At 34.5% G+C, this 19,576-nt stretch overlaps 1 protein-coding gene across 2 annotated transcripts; it reads left to right on the plus strand.

Moving 5' to 3' along the window:
• Window positions 1-558: 558 nt before the first annotated feature.
• Window positions 559-5,615, plus strand: LOC117322505 (pro-neuropeptide Y-like). Of its 2 annotated transcripts, none has more exons than XM_033877464.1 (4): window positions 559-796; window positions 2,596-2,778; window positions 3,471-3,541; window positions 5,431-5,615. In XM_033877464.1, the coding sequence occupies exons 2-4, from the start codon at window positions 2,600-2,602 to the stop codon at window positions 5,469-5,471; spliced, it is 291 nt and encodes a 96-aa protein (XP_033733355.1). In that variant the 5' UTR covers window positions 559-796; window positions 2,596-2,599; the 3' UTR covers window positions 5,472-5,615. The 2 variants fall into 2 exon arrangements, with proteins under 2 accessions (XP_033733355.1, XP_033733356.1); XM_033877465.1 differs by having other exon boundaries at window positions 665-796; window positions 5,426-5,615.
• The last annotated feature ends 13,961 nt before the right edge of the window (window positions 5,616-19,576 follow it).

A 19,576-nucleotide genomic window follows, 5' to 3' on the forward strand; every position in this document is an offset into this window, starting at 1 on the left:
CCAAACTACCAATCTTCATATTAGACTACCTAACTACCAATCCTATCAGACGCCCCCTTACTACCAATCCTCCTATTAGACTACCTAACTACAAATCCTCCTATCAGACGCCCACCTATTCGTCACACCCAAGTTAACATCTCTATACTCTGTCTGTCATTCATTCCTTTACTTTGTTTATCCCTTCCCCATCTCTCTCGCCATTGTAACCGAAATATACGTCATACGTGTTTTGAAATGTTTTCAAAAATAACGGTCAACACAGAACATAGGAGTTGATTAGCTAATTTTGAAAACAAAGACACTAATATGTAAATGCCTGATAATAAAGGAAATTGTCGTAAAGACAATTACAAGCGCTGGCGGCACCATCGCCGGACAGTCGTTTGTGCGTTTGACAGACGGCCAAAGAACTGTAACAATCCCCAGCGGGTGGTTCTAGCCATATTCGTATGACGGCATTGTGGTTGGGGAATCGTCATGTGTTTCAAACATATTCAATAACACACTGAAACAATCCATTCAGAGCCATTGTCACTTCCCCTGCTAACTAATAGAAATACGAACGGTTTGTGCATCCTAACAAGTTCAGTATTGGGCGTGCCTGTCAACGTGGAGAATAGAGGAGGAGAAAATTGTTGTCTTAATGCATATATTAGAGGCGCGAGTTGTTGACCTGTCTCGAGCAGACCCGTCCAGGGTATATATACATCCCCCGGGCCCAAGATTCCGCAACCACTAGGGGCTTGGACACAGGACATAGTGAACAATTAGCACTGGACATTACACCACTCAGGTAAGAATGATTTACGTTTCATTTATTTTTCTATTATGTAACATAGTAAACAATTTAACATTATGGTTCATTTTCTCTTTTTAAAATATTTATTTAAATGTTTACTTTCATTTAATCATTTCGTAAATATTTTCATTTGTCTTCAGTGTATAATTTGGTGATCTAAATGTTTAGCGAGGTTACTTCATTCCGTGTTTGTTTTACTTATACAAGGTTATATTTTATTTGTAAAATAATATTCTAGATACATTTCCACCTTTAACAATAAAGAACACAATACAACAGAGACGGAAACACAAACCAAATTCGGCTGTCTCGTTATTAGTGTCGTAAAACTTACATGTTAACATGCAGAGAACAAGTAAGGATTAATGAATTTTGGGACAATCAGCCAGGTTATGGTAGTGTACATTGTGGTGAAGTAACATTGCCAAACGTGTGCATAAATTATTAGAAAATGTACGATTTGGGTTTTCTAGAGCAGAGCATCAAATGTTTCAAATGATTACGTAACTAGTATTCATATACATGTATTATACCATATTATATTAGAAATAGTATCTTATTATCTAAGATAATATTATGATAAATAACGATATTATAGAATATTGATAAAAAATCAATATAAAAAAATACTGTGCCGGAATTCAGTAGTAATATTACACCATATTATTACAACTAATATTCAGCATTTAGCATAGCTTTATTATAATGGATGCCGGAAGATTTGTGTAGTGGTTCATGTAAGCAATGAACAGTGAGTTCAATGTCGATATGGCAGCAAGATGTTCCCATGAAATTTGCTAAGGAAGATCAAGTCTCAGTTATATTAGTCTCATTGACTATCATAGTTAACATTTTAGAGGTGATGTCGACGGCGTCGATGCTTAACGTTGCAAGTCGCATGAGATTTATGTGCGTACTAAATCCGCAAGCTCGATATTTAAGGTATTAGTGCGTGATAAATGTGAGGTTTACATACTACTGTGGTGCGGTAGTGTTTACTCAGTAGTTCGGAACTTGTTCTGCTAAAACTACACCGCCAGTTGTCGCTTCACCTTTCCACCAGTATGATTTTCAGATAATTTACAGAAAACGTGTTGACTTGAAAACAGTTATTTTCACAACATAAAATATCATTTTTGTTGTCAACGTTTTGGGGGTTTGGGGGTTTGTTGACGGTATTATATCTTTTTAAGACAAGACACATTAACAATAACTCTGTTTCCTTGTTTGATATCTAGGCTGGTATTTTTATTTGGTAAAGTATAGTTGGTTTATTGTCGCTACCCCATTTTTTAATTTGAGCACTTGGCATTACCTAGATTTATATAACGAATGCTATTAATGTAGAAGATGGTTAGCATTCAAGGATAAAGTATCTTTTTCAATTCTCAATGTTGTCATGGGCCAACTTTGATTCGAAATACAGATTTGTGTTTAACTAGATCAGAATATTGTGTTACTATTTTTTTCAATTATGTCATAAATTCGGTGATTTTGTGCCATTCTCGCCTTTTCAGGTGTAGCAGAACAACGTAAAAAGTTGTATATCTAAAGATGTTCAAACCAAACTACCAAACATTTCAATTCCAAACTAAATTTTATCATTAAGATATTTCTTTGCTAATGTTTTCTCAATTTGCTCCAATGACGACTGATAACATAAGTACAAGAGTCCATTGTTTTTTTTTATTATTACTGAATAACATGTTCACCCAGCCAACTTTGGCACGTTACTATTCGATGCATACGTTATACTAACTTCATTAATGATTTTTTTTTTTTTTTTTTTTTAGAAATATGCAAAAGTTCGTCCTTACAACAGTTGTGATCGCATGTGCCCTACTCATAAGCCAAGTAACATGTCAGGAGGCAATGCTAGCGCCCCCTGAGAGGCCCCACAGCTTCAGAACTCCAGACCAGCTTAGAAGCTACCTTCGGGCCCTAAACGAATATTATTCTATTGTCGGCCGACCAAGGTATGTATTATAACCCATGAATACATTAATAGTGTCCCTACAAAGTTTAGAGAGTCCAGAGTTTGAATACAGACCTGACCAGGCATTAGCTACACATCATTACCCGTTAGCATCACTAGCAGTCTTGATTTCGAAGATTATGTAATCGCTCTTTAGCACGAGTCATTAGATCTAATGCGAGTTTCATAATTACCATTAGACGTTCTAACTATTGTGATCAGATATATCTTTCTTCACCAGAAGTTATAGTTTTCAGAATGTTTCCATTAGATATCCCAACTATTACAAAGATCGAGTTTATCTATGCTTTTGCAAAAATGTATCGCTCAACAAATTGTTTCGTCGCTTTAGTTTCTGGTGTTTTCTGACGAAAGCTAGTGGTCTTAGTTATACAGATCACAGAAAATAAAAATGAGTCATAAGTAGTTTTACTTTGGTGTGAATTTTCAGCATACATTCTTAGAAACATTACATTCCAGTCCACATTTTGACATTTCTTTCGATGTATTTTGATTGCTGTTACCTTCTAGGTATCAACACTCACTTATCATCAATGGCGAGTCATAGAAGGTGAAATATAGCTGTATCATTTAATAGTTTAATTCCTTTTTGGCTCGGCTGTTCGTAATTCTCAATTTGTATTAAAAAGTGTTTTTGTACCTTCTGTATAATCCTCAAATTGAATCTTGTAGATTTGGACGAAGTGTCAACAAGCGGTCTCTTGAGAGTAGCCTATTTAACACAGAGGACCTCACCCCTGAAGGTGAGTTACCAATCATAACTCTATTAATATTTTAATAAGAAATGTATACCAAAATAATCATGAGTTAATTGGAGGCACGGTGGTACGAGGCAAGGCTACTTGACCGAAGGGTCGCTAGCTGGAGTCCAGGCACTGGCACTGTGTTGTATCCTTGAACAAAATACTTTACCCCGTTGTGCTCCAGTCAACTCAGCTGTAAAATGAGTATGTGGTAGGGCAGTGTTAGAAATGTTGTGCGTGAGTTATTAACGCCGAAGTTGAGCTCCGGCTGTTTCTCCCCAGGGAGTTGTTATGGGCATTGGCTGGTTGCTAAAGGCCAATCACCACGGATGATGATTTGTGAACCGCTTTGAGACGACTGTGTTGCTGTGATATAGTTAAATTGTTATCATTATATTCATAATATTATTTAGGCTTCCTATAAAATCAAGGATAGCACCAAAAGATTTCTTGCTTTGTTTTCCTGGCAAATATTGAGAAAATATCACCTAAAGTTTTCTTAAAGAGTTCCCAACAAGCTAACATTATCTCTCTTTAGGATGCCCTGTATTACATCTAGATATCTAGTGTAAGGTAAATACATCAATTAGCAGTGTATGATAACATTTCATATCATTGGATTCTCTCTAGTTTGGCGTCTGATTGAATTAATTCATAACAGCCAGAAATACCCAAATTGTTTCCACAAAAGGAACTAAACTTTGGCCTTCAGTTTCAATCGTGATTTAGACATCATTGTTATTGGCGAGAACAAATGTTATCACCATTTATATGGTTATGGTGTTGTTGATAAAATCTACCATTTTGCATTAATTTAGCTTTCAAAAGAAATAAACCCATAAACAAAACGAATGATAATCTCGGAAAGTCTATCAAAAATAATTTTTACTCAATGTGTGTTTAATACATTTATATTTTATATCAAATACTCACTGTTAATCGAAACTTTACCAACCAAGAAAAAAAACTAGGTTCTTCTTAATCATTTTTGTTCTCGGTTTCGTGTCTGGTATTATCTCTAGAAATGTTAACAGCTGACAATTTATCCAGGTATGAAAAAAATATTGAAGCAAAATTTAAAAGGAGATATCTTAAATGGAAAAAAATTCTCCGGTCTACTGCCTTGTCTATAAATACATCAATCTTTCATGAGTTTGGATTGGGAAGACGCTTGATCATTTTCAATATAGCATTGTTGAATTTGGGAATTTTTCTGCAAGGTCTTCACGCAGTAAGAGCAAAAATACGAATGAACTTAAAAGAAATGTTTAATGTATTAAAATGAATATGTTTTGCTGATGTAGAATGGATTCAGTTACTAATCTAAAAATGTCCTGCAATACAATGTGAGAAAATTTGATCTGACATTCTTGTTAAGATTAAGTCTCCTCGTCGTCAGAGAAGATGTTTAGATCTACAACATAGTTAAATGTAAAATAGATAAATCAAACGCTTAACACAAAGAATTATGCTGGTACTCCCTAGAGCAGAAGCAGAATTTCATTCAATTTAGAATTCATCTTATAAAAGAAGATTATTAAATAGAAACTTCAATAAGGAGCAGTAACAAAACTCCAATGAATCCAGACTTATGAAGATCAGTTAAGTTCTGGATGCCTTTCATGACTGCTTTTGTATTTGTTTCTGATAATACAAGCAAAGCCTTGACAAATCGTCTCGGTCTTGAATTTGTGATATTTAGACTAGCAACATGTCTCTAGAAGTACCATGCGTAAGTTATTGCCTTTTCCTGTTGTGTCTTACGACAAATTAAATAGTATCTGTACATTGTATCATTAGTTAAAATGTTAATCTATATTCTAAGATGAATAATACCGGAGTAGAAATACAGTGTTTATACTTTTCATTTTCTGTTTTTGTTAGAATAGACTACCCTGTATTTGAAGACGAACGCGACCTCTACATATGACGCACGGAAATCCCTACATCAAGAGGAGACAACTCGTTTCTGTGAAGTTTACATTCTCATCATTCATGGGACACTTTGTAATTGTTTTGTTACAATCGTCGGTTGTTGTACGAAGAAAATAAATAAAATTTAAAGGAAACTGAATATGCCATGTCGTCATTTATTTGAAGTGTGCGGTCCGTATTAAAGGCTAAAATGTGTCTTGTCAGGATTCACCTCGATCTACTTTTACTAATCAGGATTTACGAAATGGTTAGTCGTTTCAACATTCAAATCATAGGCTCAAAATGTTCTTATCACGTTTTCGACAAGATATATGTTTTTCACAAAAGATATCAAAAAAATTTCATTTTAATTTTTGGATTTTATCTAAATGTGAAGAAATCTAAATCATCTTTGGATTTTTTTTCTCATTGTGTACGTTTTTGTTGCTTACTTTTATTTTTGTCCGTTAGATATTTTTCACAGCTGTTTCAACGCCGAACGTTCATCACTTTGATTGACAATGGTACACTTTATTGTCATCACAGGACAAATATGAAACTACAAGTCGAACTGTAACTTACTGAGCTTACAGTGCATTTCACACGAGGAAAATCGCTTCTGTTGCTGGGTCTCTTTAACAATAGTTGTCCATGGGCAAAACAATATTTTTTCGTATGTTCAGTTCTGAGCTGAATGACAACATCCTTTGGAACGACGTTTTAAAATAGGAGCGATGCATATGTACCACATTAATATAGATGACAATAATTGGTCGACGTCTCCGTGTTAACTTGAATATAAAAAACATACACCTCACATAGCGGCACAGAAAGATAATAGGATATCATTAACATGAGGATACAATGCCGAAACATATCAAGGTATGCAAATAATCTACGATGCTGCCGATCAGTATGTAGAGAAACATCATCGATATTTCAAACACTTAAAATTGACCTACAACACTAAAAATTGACCTTGACGAGAAAGCTGAATGTACCCCGCTATTTTGTCAGTGTTTGTGATTGAAGATTAAAACAAATCTGGGTTTAGATCGGCGCGTTAGAGTACAGACATAATTTAGAATATAGTATGACATGGGCATATGTATTAATGTTATCTAACTTATATCATCAGTCTCCAGATATACATTGGCCTGACTGGATTACAGGGTCGCCATGACACTAAAAACGGGCTGTCAGGAATGTCAATAAAACACGTTAAACGTCGCTCGGTAAATAGAAAGTATACCTATTGTTAGGATAGGGGTCTTCAGGGGAACTTTTTAGGATAGTGGTCTTCACTAGAACCTTTTAGGATAGGGGTCTTCAGGGGAACATTTATTTACGCTGATAGAGCACAGACTTTAGTCGGTAAGACGAAACCTAGCATTTGGCGGAGTCATGGAGACGATACATCTGTAAACCTAGCAATAGTCATGGAGGCGATACACTTGTAACTTGCTAAAGCTGACAAAATAGTGACAATATAGTCGGTGAGATGAAACCTAGCAAAAGGCGGAGTCATTAAGGCGATTATGGTTTGTTTTTGTTTAACGTCCTATTAACAGCCAGGGTCATTTAAGGACGTGCCCGGTTTTGGAAGTGGAGGAAAGCCGGACTACCCGGAGAAAACCACCGGCCTACGGTCAACACCTGGCAACTGCCCCATGTAGGTTTCGAACTCGCAACCCATAGGTGGAGGGCTAGTGTTAAAGTGTCCGGACACCTTAACCACTCGGCCACCGCGGCGATACACCGTGAGATGAAACCCAGCAAGAGGAGTCATTTAGACGATAAACTTGTAACTACATGTAACAAAGTAAAAGGGGACAGAAGAAAAAAAGAAGAAAAAACATTACTTTGTTAGGAATTGAAACGCTGATATGCCTTTAACACCTCTCCGTGAATATTGCATTAGGCCTAGAGTCAGTTAAACAAGTATAAACGGATATAAAAAAAAATACAGGCTGTACACATACAGTAGAAGCAATCTAATAATTACGTCACAGAGCCTAGAGTTTCTCATTTCACTTGTTTTAAAAATCAAAATATCTATTGTAGCCCACATGAATGTGTTTTTCGCTGTTCTGTCTCGCTGATTACACCTGATTACAGAATGCTATAGAAGCAAGAAGCAATGATCATGATAGCAACAGCTTTAGAGAATGAGGATTGTAACAAAACAGGAATGCATTCCACAAACAGAAATAAATATATTAGCCACAAAGATCAACGTACAGGTCCATCATGGCAGTCATCGTGGAAAAGGACGTGCATCATGGGAGATTTTCTACGTCATAGAAAGCATGTTGTCAGCCCTTTTCAACTGAAGTTTTACGTCCTTGAGACCTAACCAAGGTCACATGAAGACGGTCTCCATACAACAAGCATTCATCTGGAGACCGTCCTCTATGACCATTGTTGTTGGTAGGACGTTAGCCCGAGTTTCCTCTGGCCCTGTCACCATGTCTGGTGTAGGGAGTTTCCTCTGGCCCTGTCACCATGTCTGGTGTAGGGAGTTCCCTCTGGCCCTGTCACCATGTCTGGTGTAGGGGCCCTACACCAGACATGGTGACAGGGCCAGAGGAAACTCGGGCTAATAGGACGTTAACCAATACAAAACCAAACCACGCCAGTTCTTACGGGGCTTCTAAACAGGAAAATCCAGACAAAACAGGGATATTTACAAGGCTATAAATCCCTACTAGAATGCAATTTAACAGAAGTAACTTGATAAACATTTGATATGATTTATGTCAAACTGTGGACCTTGCTCTTGACACTTAATTTATTCAAGTTATTTGTAAATTTCAACAGAACATGAGAAAAATGCATGTTTCAGGGGACATAATTAGCTCATTTGATTCACATATATTGCACAACTGGCCATGTCGTTTTGCTTACAGGTTTCTAAACCACAACATAAGAATCATTGGTTTGACCGGATTTGACTTTATTATATGTATAAACACTGTTGAAATGCAAATGACGGTTGGTCCAAATACGGCATATAAGGAGACATTTCATACATCAAAAATGCTCTTATAAGACAATTAATATAAAGAACTCTAGAAATGACAAGAAGACTGATTTTAGAAAAAAAATAGTTCAATCGTTGAGTTTGGTGTAAAATATGTCTATTTCTGAAAACAGGACACAAACTCACCAGTTGAACAGTTTGACTTTAAAAGGCACTTCTTACGATGATCAGATGTCTTAAAAGTATGATACGGGAGCATTTTTATTGATTTAAATGCCTCCCAATATGACATATTTGTGTAATATTATTCACAGTCGCCATTTGCATTTCAAGGTCAAAAAAAAATAAGCGCTTATACATACATAAAGTAAAATCCTGTAAAATAAATGTTCCTACCCTGTGCTATAAACACTTGTGGGCATAACAGTTTGGTTATTTTTTTCTTTTCATGTCTGGTTATTTGCGTGACTTAGAACTATTCCATGCTACATCTTACCACAAAGTAACTCTATAGAAGAAACTGATAGCATCTAATTACTGGTGATTGTAGGAAACTACATGTCCAAACAAACATTTTGGCATGTTACATGACTATTTTTGTGCTAATATTTAGATATTAATTCGTGAATGAAATTCAACATTATTCTGCTATATAGATGACCTTTAATGCCACTCACAAATTCAATTACTTCTTATTGCATTTTTCACTTTTCTGTAAATTGAATTGATATACGAGGTTTCGAAATAGAATGTGCGATGTTAAAAACATATTATATATTTAATCTGTATAATATGTCTTTTAAAAGAGTATATATTATATACCTGTATGCTATGTGTTGGTGAGCGACTAAAACTTTCTCTTTAAGGCTTGCCCTCCCGTAAAGCCCCTGTCGACTGTATTGTATACGAGGAACATCCCTCTTAGCATACCGTACCAGGTATTTATAAATCTCGTAATAGTGAAATTCATGATATAAACAAAACTTATGCAGACTTAATATATTCTATGCTAGTAACTACATTCTGGCACAACAATTCTGAACAACTGCAAATTTATATAGAGTGGATTAAAGATGCATGTTTCTATAAACTGTTTAAATGCCAGAGACGTTAACAATACCTCCAATAGATGGGGATTACAACACATACATAGTTCGGTCACACACAGGGGCATTGTCCGCCGAGTCAGTACCTACACAAGATGGCGTTTAGACGACATACCTGGTTGAAAATGTTTCTCATTTTCTTCCTCTTCTTTCCGATCGCATTTGCTATTCTCGTCAGCCAGTTCGGGACCGAAACAGGTAGGTGTTTGTTTTTTGCATTGAGTTTGATATAAGTGGTGAGTTTGTGTGTTTTGTACTGGTGGGCATTTTAAGTCATCGAGGTCTGTCGTTACCTTGCATGCCTAATTAATGGAACTGGGTCAGATTGTTCACCCGTATTTAATGGTTTTGTTGGTTTTTTTTAGTTTTTTTTTTAGGATAATCCAATATCAAAATAAATATAGTTCATTAAATTACAGAGTTTGTGCACCATCCCGTCCATATCTTTATATTTGTTATGTCCATTTTGATTTTCCTCACGTCTGTTTTGGTAAAGTATTAAATATCCACACTTATGACTCCTAGCATCTCTAACAATTCCTAGAAGAATGAATTAAACTGCATAATACAAATTTAAATTTGTTATTTGGCATATCGGGTATATATATATTAGTATCTGCTATGATGTCATCAACTTTACACAAGTCCATGGAATTTCATTAACTACACCATTATGTTTATTGCCTATTTGTTATCATACAGGTTAAACTTCTATCAACAGAATATATATATGATAGACCGACACAAACCTACAATAAACACCTCTCATATATAGTTATAACGTCAATCCATTGATACGTATCATCAGCATATAGCAACTTGTGAGTGAAATAATGTGATCATAACTTGTTGAAAGGGTTCCGTCTATCTATTCGCAATTTACTTGTCGTCTTTGTCGCTATTTGACAAGCCAAATACTTATGTGAAAATATAGGATAAACTATAGATTGAAAAAAGCAAACCTACCTCAAGATTATTAAGCCTGTCTAGGTTTAAAAGGTTAATCAAAAACCCATTCCTATTATACCAGGGAAAAACTAAAACCCCTGGTTTGTCTCATAACAAACATTTAAGGTTGTCAGCGAAATGCATCCATTATTTTCTCCATATACAAGTGCATTTTCTCCAGCAACCTGTTTTTACGTTAATTTGAAATAATGCTACCGTCCTCAGATCTTATAAAAGGTTTCGAGTTGGAACATATGACATATTAACGATGTTTGTCTGTAGGTATACTGAATGAGATGTAGTTTATATGACATATTAACGATGTCTGTCTGTAGGTATACTGAATGAGATGTAGTTTATGACATGTTAACGATGTCTGTTTTTAGGCATACTGAATGAGATGTAGTTTATATGACATATTAACCATGTCTGTCTGTAGGTATACTGAATGAGATGTAATTTATATGACATATTAACGATGTCTGTCTGTAGGTATACTGAATGAGATGTACTTATATGACATATTAACGATGTTTGTCTGTAGGTATACTGAATGAGATGTAGTTTATATGACATATTAACAATGTCTGTCTGTAGGTATACTGAATGAGATGTAGTTTATATGACATATTAACCATGTCTGTCTGTAGGTATACTGAATGAGATGTAGTTTATATGACATATTAACGATGTCTGTAGGTATACTGAATGAGATGTAGTTTATGACATATTAACGATGTCTGTAGGTATACTGAATGAGATGTAGTTAGTATGACATATTAACGATGTCTGTAGGTATACTGAATGAGATGTAGTTTATATGACATATTAACGATGTCGGTAGGTATACTGAATGAGATGTAGTTTATATGACGTATTAACCATGTCTGTCTGTAGGTATACTGAATGAGATGTAGTTTATATGACATATTAACAATGTCTGTCTGTAGGTATACTGAATGAGATGTAGTTTATATGACATATTAACCATGTCTGTCTGTAGGTATACTGAATGAGATGTAGTTTATGACATATTAACGATGTCTGTAGGTATACTGAATGAGATGTAGTGTATATGACATATTAACGATGTCTGTAGGTATACTGAATGAGATGTAGTTAGTATGACATATTAACGATGTCTGTAGGTATACTGAATGAGATGTAGTTTATATGACATATTAACGATGTCTGTAGGTATACTGAATGAGATGTAGTTTATATGACATATTAACGATGTCTGTAGGTATACTGAATGAGATGTAGTTAATATGACATATTAACGATGTCTGTAGGTATACTGAATGAGATGTAGTTTATATGACATATTAACGATGTCTGTAGGTATACTGAATGAGATGTAGTTTATGACATATTAACGATGTCTGTAGGTATACTGAATGAGATGTAGTTAATATGACATATTAACGATGTCTGTCTGTAGGTATACTGAATGAGATGTAGTTTATATGACATATTAACGATGTCTGTAGGTATACTGAATGAGATGTAGTTTATATGACATATTAACCATGTCTGTCTGTAGGTATACTGAATGAGATGTAGTTTATGACATATTAACGATGGCTGTAGGTATACTGAATGAGATGTAGTTTATGACATATTGACGATGTCTGTAGGTATACTGAATGAGATGTAGTTTATGACATATTAACGATGTCTGTCTGTAGGTATACTGAATGAGATGTAGTTTATATGACATATTAACGATGTGTGTCTGTAGGTATACTGAATGAGATGTAGTTTATATGACGTATTAACCATGTCTGTCTGTAGGTATACTGAATGAGATGTAGTTTATATGACATATTAACGATGTCTGTAGGTATACTGAATGAGATGTAGTTAATATGACATATTAACGATGTCTGTCTGTAGGTATACTGAATGAGATGTAGTGTATATGACATATTAACGATGTCTGTAGGTATACTGAATGAGATGTAGTTTATATGACATATTAACGATGTCTGTAGGTATACTGAATGAGATGTTGTTTATATGACGTATTAACGATGTCTGTCTGTAGGTATACTGAATGAGATGTAGTTTATATGACATATTAACGATGTCTGTCTGTAGGTTTACTGAATGAGATGTAGTTTATATGACATATTAACGATGTGTGTCTGTAGGTATACTGAATGAGATGTAGTTAATATGACATATTAACGATGTCTGTCTGTAGGTATACTGAATGAGATGTAGTTTATGACATATTAACGATGTCTGTAGGTATAATGAATGAGATGTAGTTTATATGACATATTAACGATGTCTGTAGGCATACTGAATGAGATGTAGTTTATATGACATATTAACGATGTCTGTAGGTATACTGAGTGAGATGTAGTTTATATGACATATTAACGATGTCTGTAGGTATACTGAATGAGATGTAGTTAATATGACATATTAACGATGTCTGTCTGTAGGTATACTGAATGAGATGTAGTGTATATGACATATTAACGATGTCTGTCTGTAGGTATACTGAATGAGATGTAGTGTATATGACATATTAACGATGTCTGTAGGTATACTGAATGAGATGTAGATTATATGACATATTAACGATGTCTGTCTGTAGGTTTACTGAATGAGATGTAGTTTATATGACATATTAACGATGTCTGTCTGTAGGTTTACTGAATGAGAGGTAGTTTATATGACATATTAACGATGTCTGTAGGTATACTGAATGAGATGTAGTGTATATGACATATTAACGATGTCTGTAGGTATACTGAATGAGATGTAGTTTATATGACATATTAACGGTGTCTGTCTGTAGGTATACTGAATGAGATGTAGTTAATATGACATATTAACGGTGTCTGTCTGTAGGTATACTGAATGAGATGTAGTTTATATGACATATTAACGATGTCTGTAGGTATACTGAATGAGATGTAGTTTATATGACATATTAACGATGTCTGTAGGTATACTGAATGAGATGTAGTTGATGACATATTAACAATGTCTGTCTGTAGGTATACTGAATGAGATGTAGTTTATATGACATATTAACGATGTCTGTCTGTAGGTATAATGAATGAGTTGTACTTTATATGACATATTAACCATGTCTGTCTGTAGGTATAATGAATGAGATGTAGTTTATATGACATATTAACGATGTCTGTAGGTATACTGAATGAGATGTAGTTTATATGACATATTAACGATGTCTGTCTGTAGGTATACTGAATGAGATATAGTTTATATGACATATTAACGATGTGTGTCTGTAGGTATACTGAATGAGATGTACTTTATATGACATATTAACGATGTCTGTAGGTATACTGAATGAGATATAGTTAATGACATATTAACGATGTCTGTCTGTAGGTATACTGAATGAGATGTAGTGTATATGACATATTAACGATGTCTGTAGGTATACTGAATGAGATATAGTTAATATGACATGTTAACGATGTCTGTATGTAGGTATACTGAATGAGTTGTAGTTTATATGACATATTAACGATGTCTGTAGGTATACTGAATGAGATGTAGTTAATATGACATATTAACGATGTCAGTAGGTATACTGAATGAGATGTAGTTGATGACATATTAACAATGTCTGTCTGTAGGTATACTGAATGAGATGTAGTTTATATGACATATTAACGATGTCTGTAGGTATACTGAATGAGATGTAGTTTATATGACATATTAACCATGTCTGTCTGTAGGTATACTGAATGAGATGTAGTTTATATGACATATTAACGATGTCTGTAGGTATACTGAATGAGATGTAGTTAGTATGACATATTAACCATGTCTGTCTGTAGGTATACTGAATGAGATATAGTTTATGACATATTAACGATGTCTGTAGGTATACTGAATGAGATGTAGTTAGTATGACATATTAACGATGTCTGTAGGTATACTGAATGAGATGTAGTTAGTATGACATATTAACGATGTCTGTAGGTATACTGAATGAGATGTAGTTAGTATGACATATTAACCATGTCTGTCTGTAGGTATACTGAATGAGATATAGTTTATGACATATTAACCATGTCTGTAGGTATACTGAATGAGATGTAGTTAGTATGACATATTAACGATGTCTGTAGGTATACTGAATGAGATGTAGTTTATATGACATATTAACCATGTCTGTCTGTAGGTATACTGAATGAGATGTAGTTTATATGACATATTAACCATGTCTGTCTGTAGGTATACTGAATGAGATGTAGTTGATGACATATTAACGATGTCTGTCTGTAGGTATACTGAATGAGATGTAGTTGATGACATATTAACGATGTCTGTCTGTAGGTATACTGAATGAGATGTAGTTTATATGACGTATTAACCATGTCTGTCTGTAGGTATAATGAATGAGATGTAGTTTATATGACATATTAACGATGTCTGTAGGTATACTGAATGAGATGTAGTTGATGACATATTAACGATGTCTGTCTGTAGGTATACTGAATGAGATGTAGTTTATATGACGTATTAACCATGTCTGTCTGTAGGTATAATGAATGAGATGTAGTTTATATGACATATTAACGATGTCTGTAGGTATACTGAATGAGATGTAGTTTATGACATATTAACGGTGTCTGTCTGTAGGTATACTGAATGAGATGTATTTTATATGACGTATTAACCATGTCTGTCTGTAGGTATACTGAATGAGATGTAGTTTATATGACATATTAACGATGTCTGTAGGTATACTGAATGAGATGTAGTTTATATGACGTATTAACCATGTCTGTCTGTAGGTATACTGAATGAGATGTAGTTTATATGACATATTAACGATGTCTGTCTGTAGGTATACTGAATGAGATGTAGTTAATATGACATGTTAACGATGTCTGTCTGTAGGTATACTGAATGAGATGTAGTTAATATAACATATTAACGATGTCTGTAGGTATACTGAATGAGATGTAGTTTATGACATGTTAACGATGTCTGTAGGTATACTGAATGAGATGTAGTTAATATGACATGTTAACGATGTCTGTCTGTAGGTATACTGAATGAGATGTAGTTAATATGACATATTAACGATGTCTGTAGGTATACTGAATGAGATGTAGTTTATATGACATATTAACGATGTCTGTAGGTATACTGAATGAGATGGAGTTAATATGACATATTAACGATGTTTGTAGGTATACTGAATGAGATGTAGTTTATATGACATATTAACGATGTCTGTAGGTATACTGAATGAGATGTAATTTATATGACATATTAACGATGTCTGTCTGTAGGTATACTGAATGAGATGTAGTTTATATGACATACAGTGTATTAACGATGTCTGTCTGTAGGTATACTGAATGAGATGTAGTTTATATGACATATTAACGATGTGTGTCTGTAGGTATACTGAATGAGATGTAGTTAATATGACATATTAACGATGTCTGTAGGTATACTGAATGAGATGTAGTTGATGACATATTAACGATGTCTGTAGGTATACTGAATGAGATGTAGTTGATGACATATTAACGATGTCTGTCTGTAGGTATACTGAATGAGATGTAGTTTATATGACGTATTAACCATGTCTGTCTGTAGGTATAATGAATGAGATGTAGTTTATATTACATATTAACGATGTCTGTAGGTATACTGAATGAGATGTAGTTTATGACATATTAACGGTGTCTGTCTGTAGGTATACTGAATGAGATGTATTTTATATGACGTATTAACCATGTCTGTCTGTAGGTATACTGAATGAGATGTAGTTTATATGACATATTAACGATGTCTGTAGGTATACTGAATGAGATGTAGTTTATATGACGTATAAACCATGTCTGTCTGTAGGTATACTGAATGAGATGTAGTTGATATGACATATTAACGATGTCTGTCTGTAGGTATACTGAATGAGATGTAGTTAATATGACATGTTAACGATGTCTGTCTGTAGGTATACTGAATGAGATGTAGTTAATATAACATATTAACGATGTCTGTAGGTATACTGAATGAGATGTAGTTTATATGACATATTAACGATGTCTGTAGGTATACTGAATGAGATGTAGTTAATATGACATATTAACGATGTCTGTCTGTAGGTATACTGAATGAGATGTAGTTATATGACATATTAACGATGTCTGTAGGTATACTGAATGAGATGTAGTTTATATGACATATTAACGATGTCTGTCTGTAGGTATACTGAATGAGATGTAGTTAATATGACATATTAACGATGTCTGTAGGTATACTGAATGAGATGTAATTTATATGACATATTAACGATGTCTGTCTGTAGGTATACTGAATGAGATGTAGTTTATATGACATATTAACGATGTCTGTCTGTAGGTATACTGAATGAGATGTAGTTTATATGACATATTAACGATGTCTGTAGGTATACTGAATGAGATGTAGTTTATATGACATATTAACGATGTCTGTAGGTATACTGAATGAGATGTAGTGTATATGACATATTAACGACTTCTGTGTGTAGGTTTACTGAATGAGATGTAGTTTATGACATATTAACGATGTCTGTCTGTAGGTATACTGAATGAGATGTAGTTAATATGACATATTAACGATGTCTGTAGGTATACTGAATGAGATGTAGTTTATATGACATATTAACGATGTCTGTAGGTATACTGAATGAGATGTAGTTTATATGACATATAACCATGTCTGTCTGTAGGTATACTGAATGAGATGTAGTTTATATGACATATTAACGATGTCTGTAGGTATACTGAATGAGATGTGGTTTATATGACATATTAACGATGTCTGTCTGTAGGTTTACTGAATGAGATGTAGTTTATATGACATATTAACCATGTCTGTAGGTATACTGAATGAGATGTAGTTTATATGACATTAACGATGTCTGTCTGTAGGTATACTGAATGAGATGTAGTTTATATGACATATTAACGATGTCTGTCTGTAGGTATACTGAATGAGATGTAGTTTATATGACATATTAACGATGTCTGTCTGTAGGTATACTGAATGAGATGTAGTTAATATGACATGTTAACGATGTCTGTCTGTAGGTATACTGAATGAGATGTAGTTAATATAACATATTAACGATGTCTGTAGGTATACTGAATGAGATGTAGTTTATGACATGTTAACGATGTCTGTAGGTATACTGAATGAGATGTAGTTAATATGACATGTTAACGATGTCTGTCTGTAGGTATACTGAATGAGATGTAGTTAATATGACATATTAACGATGTCTGTAGGTATACTGAATGAGATGTAGTTTATATGACATATTAACGATGTCTGTCTGTAGGTATACTGAATGAGATGTAGTTAATATGACATATTAACGATGTCTGTAGGTATACTGAATGAGATGTAATTTATATGACATATTAACGATGTCTGTCTGTAGGTATACTGAATGAGATGTAGTTTATATGACATATTAACGATGTGTGTCTGTAGGTATACTGAATGAGATGTAGTTAATATGACATATTAACGATGTCTGTAGGTATACTGAATGAGATATAGTTTATATGACATATTAACGATGTCTGTAGGTATACTGAATGAGATGTAGTTCATATGACATATTAACGATATCTGTGTGTAGGTTTACTGAATGAGATGTAGTTTATGACATATTAACGATGTTTGTCTGTAGGTATACTGAATGAGATGTAGTTAATATGACATATTAACGATGTCTGTAGGTATACAGAATGAGATGTAGTTTATATGACATATTAACGATGTCTGTAGGTATACTGAATGAGATGTAGTTTATATGACATATAACCATGTCTGTCTGTAGGTATACTGAATGAGATGTAGTTTATATGACATATTAACGATGTCTGTAGGTATACTGAATGAGATGTGGTTTATATGACATATTAACGATGTCTGTCTGTAGGTTTACTGAATGAGATGTAGTTTATATGACATATTAACCATGTCTGTAGGTATACTGAATGAGATGTAGTTTATATGACATTAACGATGTCTGTCTGTAGGTATACTGAATGAGATGTAGTTTATATGACATATTAACGATGTCTGTCTGTAGGTATACTGAATGAGATGTAGTTTATATGACATATTAACGATGTCTGTCTGTAGGTATACTGAATGAGATGTAGTTTATATGACATTAACGATGTCTGTAGGTATACTGAATGAGATGTAGTTTATATGACATTAACGATTTCTGTTTTTAGGTATACTGAAAAGAAGAACCTTGGATACGTTCAGTTCCTTTAGTTTGGAGATAATCCCGATTGATGTAATCCTTCAACTGTGGTTCCACCTGGTGGTGTATATCTGGCACCTGATGTGGATAATGTACGTCATCATCTGCATCTTCCGGAAAACCACGTGCTCCTACGTCTATCAGCTTCCGGTATATCCGTCGACCATGTTATCATTGATGGCGGTAAATCTGTTCGTTCACGGCGGTTGGTTGATTGCGTTTGACCAATACATTATAGAAGGATGTCTGATTTTGTCTATCATACTACTCGTCACATTGGCGGTGTCTTTGTGTCTGGCATACATACATCTCCATACTCTGGACATTCTGATGAGGAGACTTGAGCTTCAAAAAGACATCTGGTTGATACGGATCTTGATCCATGAAGGTCTTGCATTCTATGGGGCCTTGCTGGTCATTTCGACAATTTTAAACCTTTGCATGTGCATGACGTTCAGATGGAACGTTGATCACATGTTGTCTTGTTTTATAGCGCTGTCCCTACTGGGCTCCGCAATGTTCACCTGTTTCTTTTTGGACAATGTCTTGTTTTACCCTTACACACAATGGACATTCTCCCCGTACATCGTCTACATTGTGACCGTGTGTGGAATGCTGTACCGTTCGTATGACCTTCACCTCAGATTTTCATTGTCAGTATTTCTGGTTTGTCTCCTGGTGTTTGCCTCCTTGGCACTGGGAACTAAAATCGCTTGTTTGGGCTACAGACTCTGTATGGCACACCAGAAGAAAAAAGACAAAACTCTTTTGGGAGGACGTCCTGGGAACTGATA

Source organism: Pecten maximus, chromosome 2, assembly GCF_902652985.1.
Source record: "Pecten maximus chromosome 2, xPecMax1.1, whole genome shotgun sequence".
Lineage (NCBI taxonomy): Eukaryota > Metazoa > Mollusca > Bivalvia > Pectinida > Pectinidae > Pecten > Pecten maximus.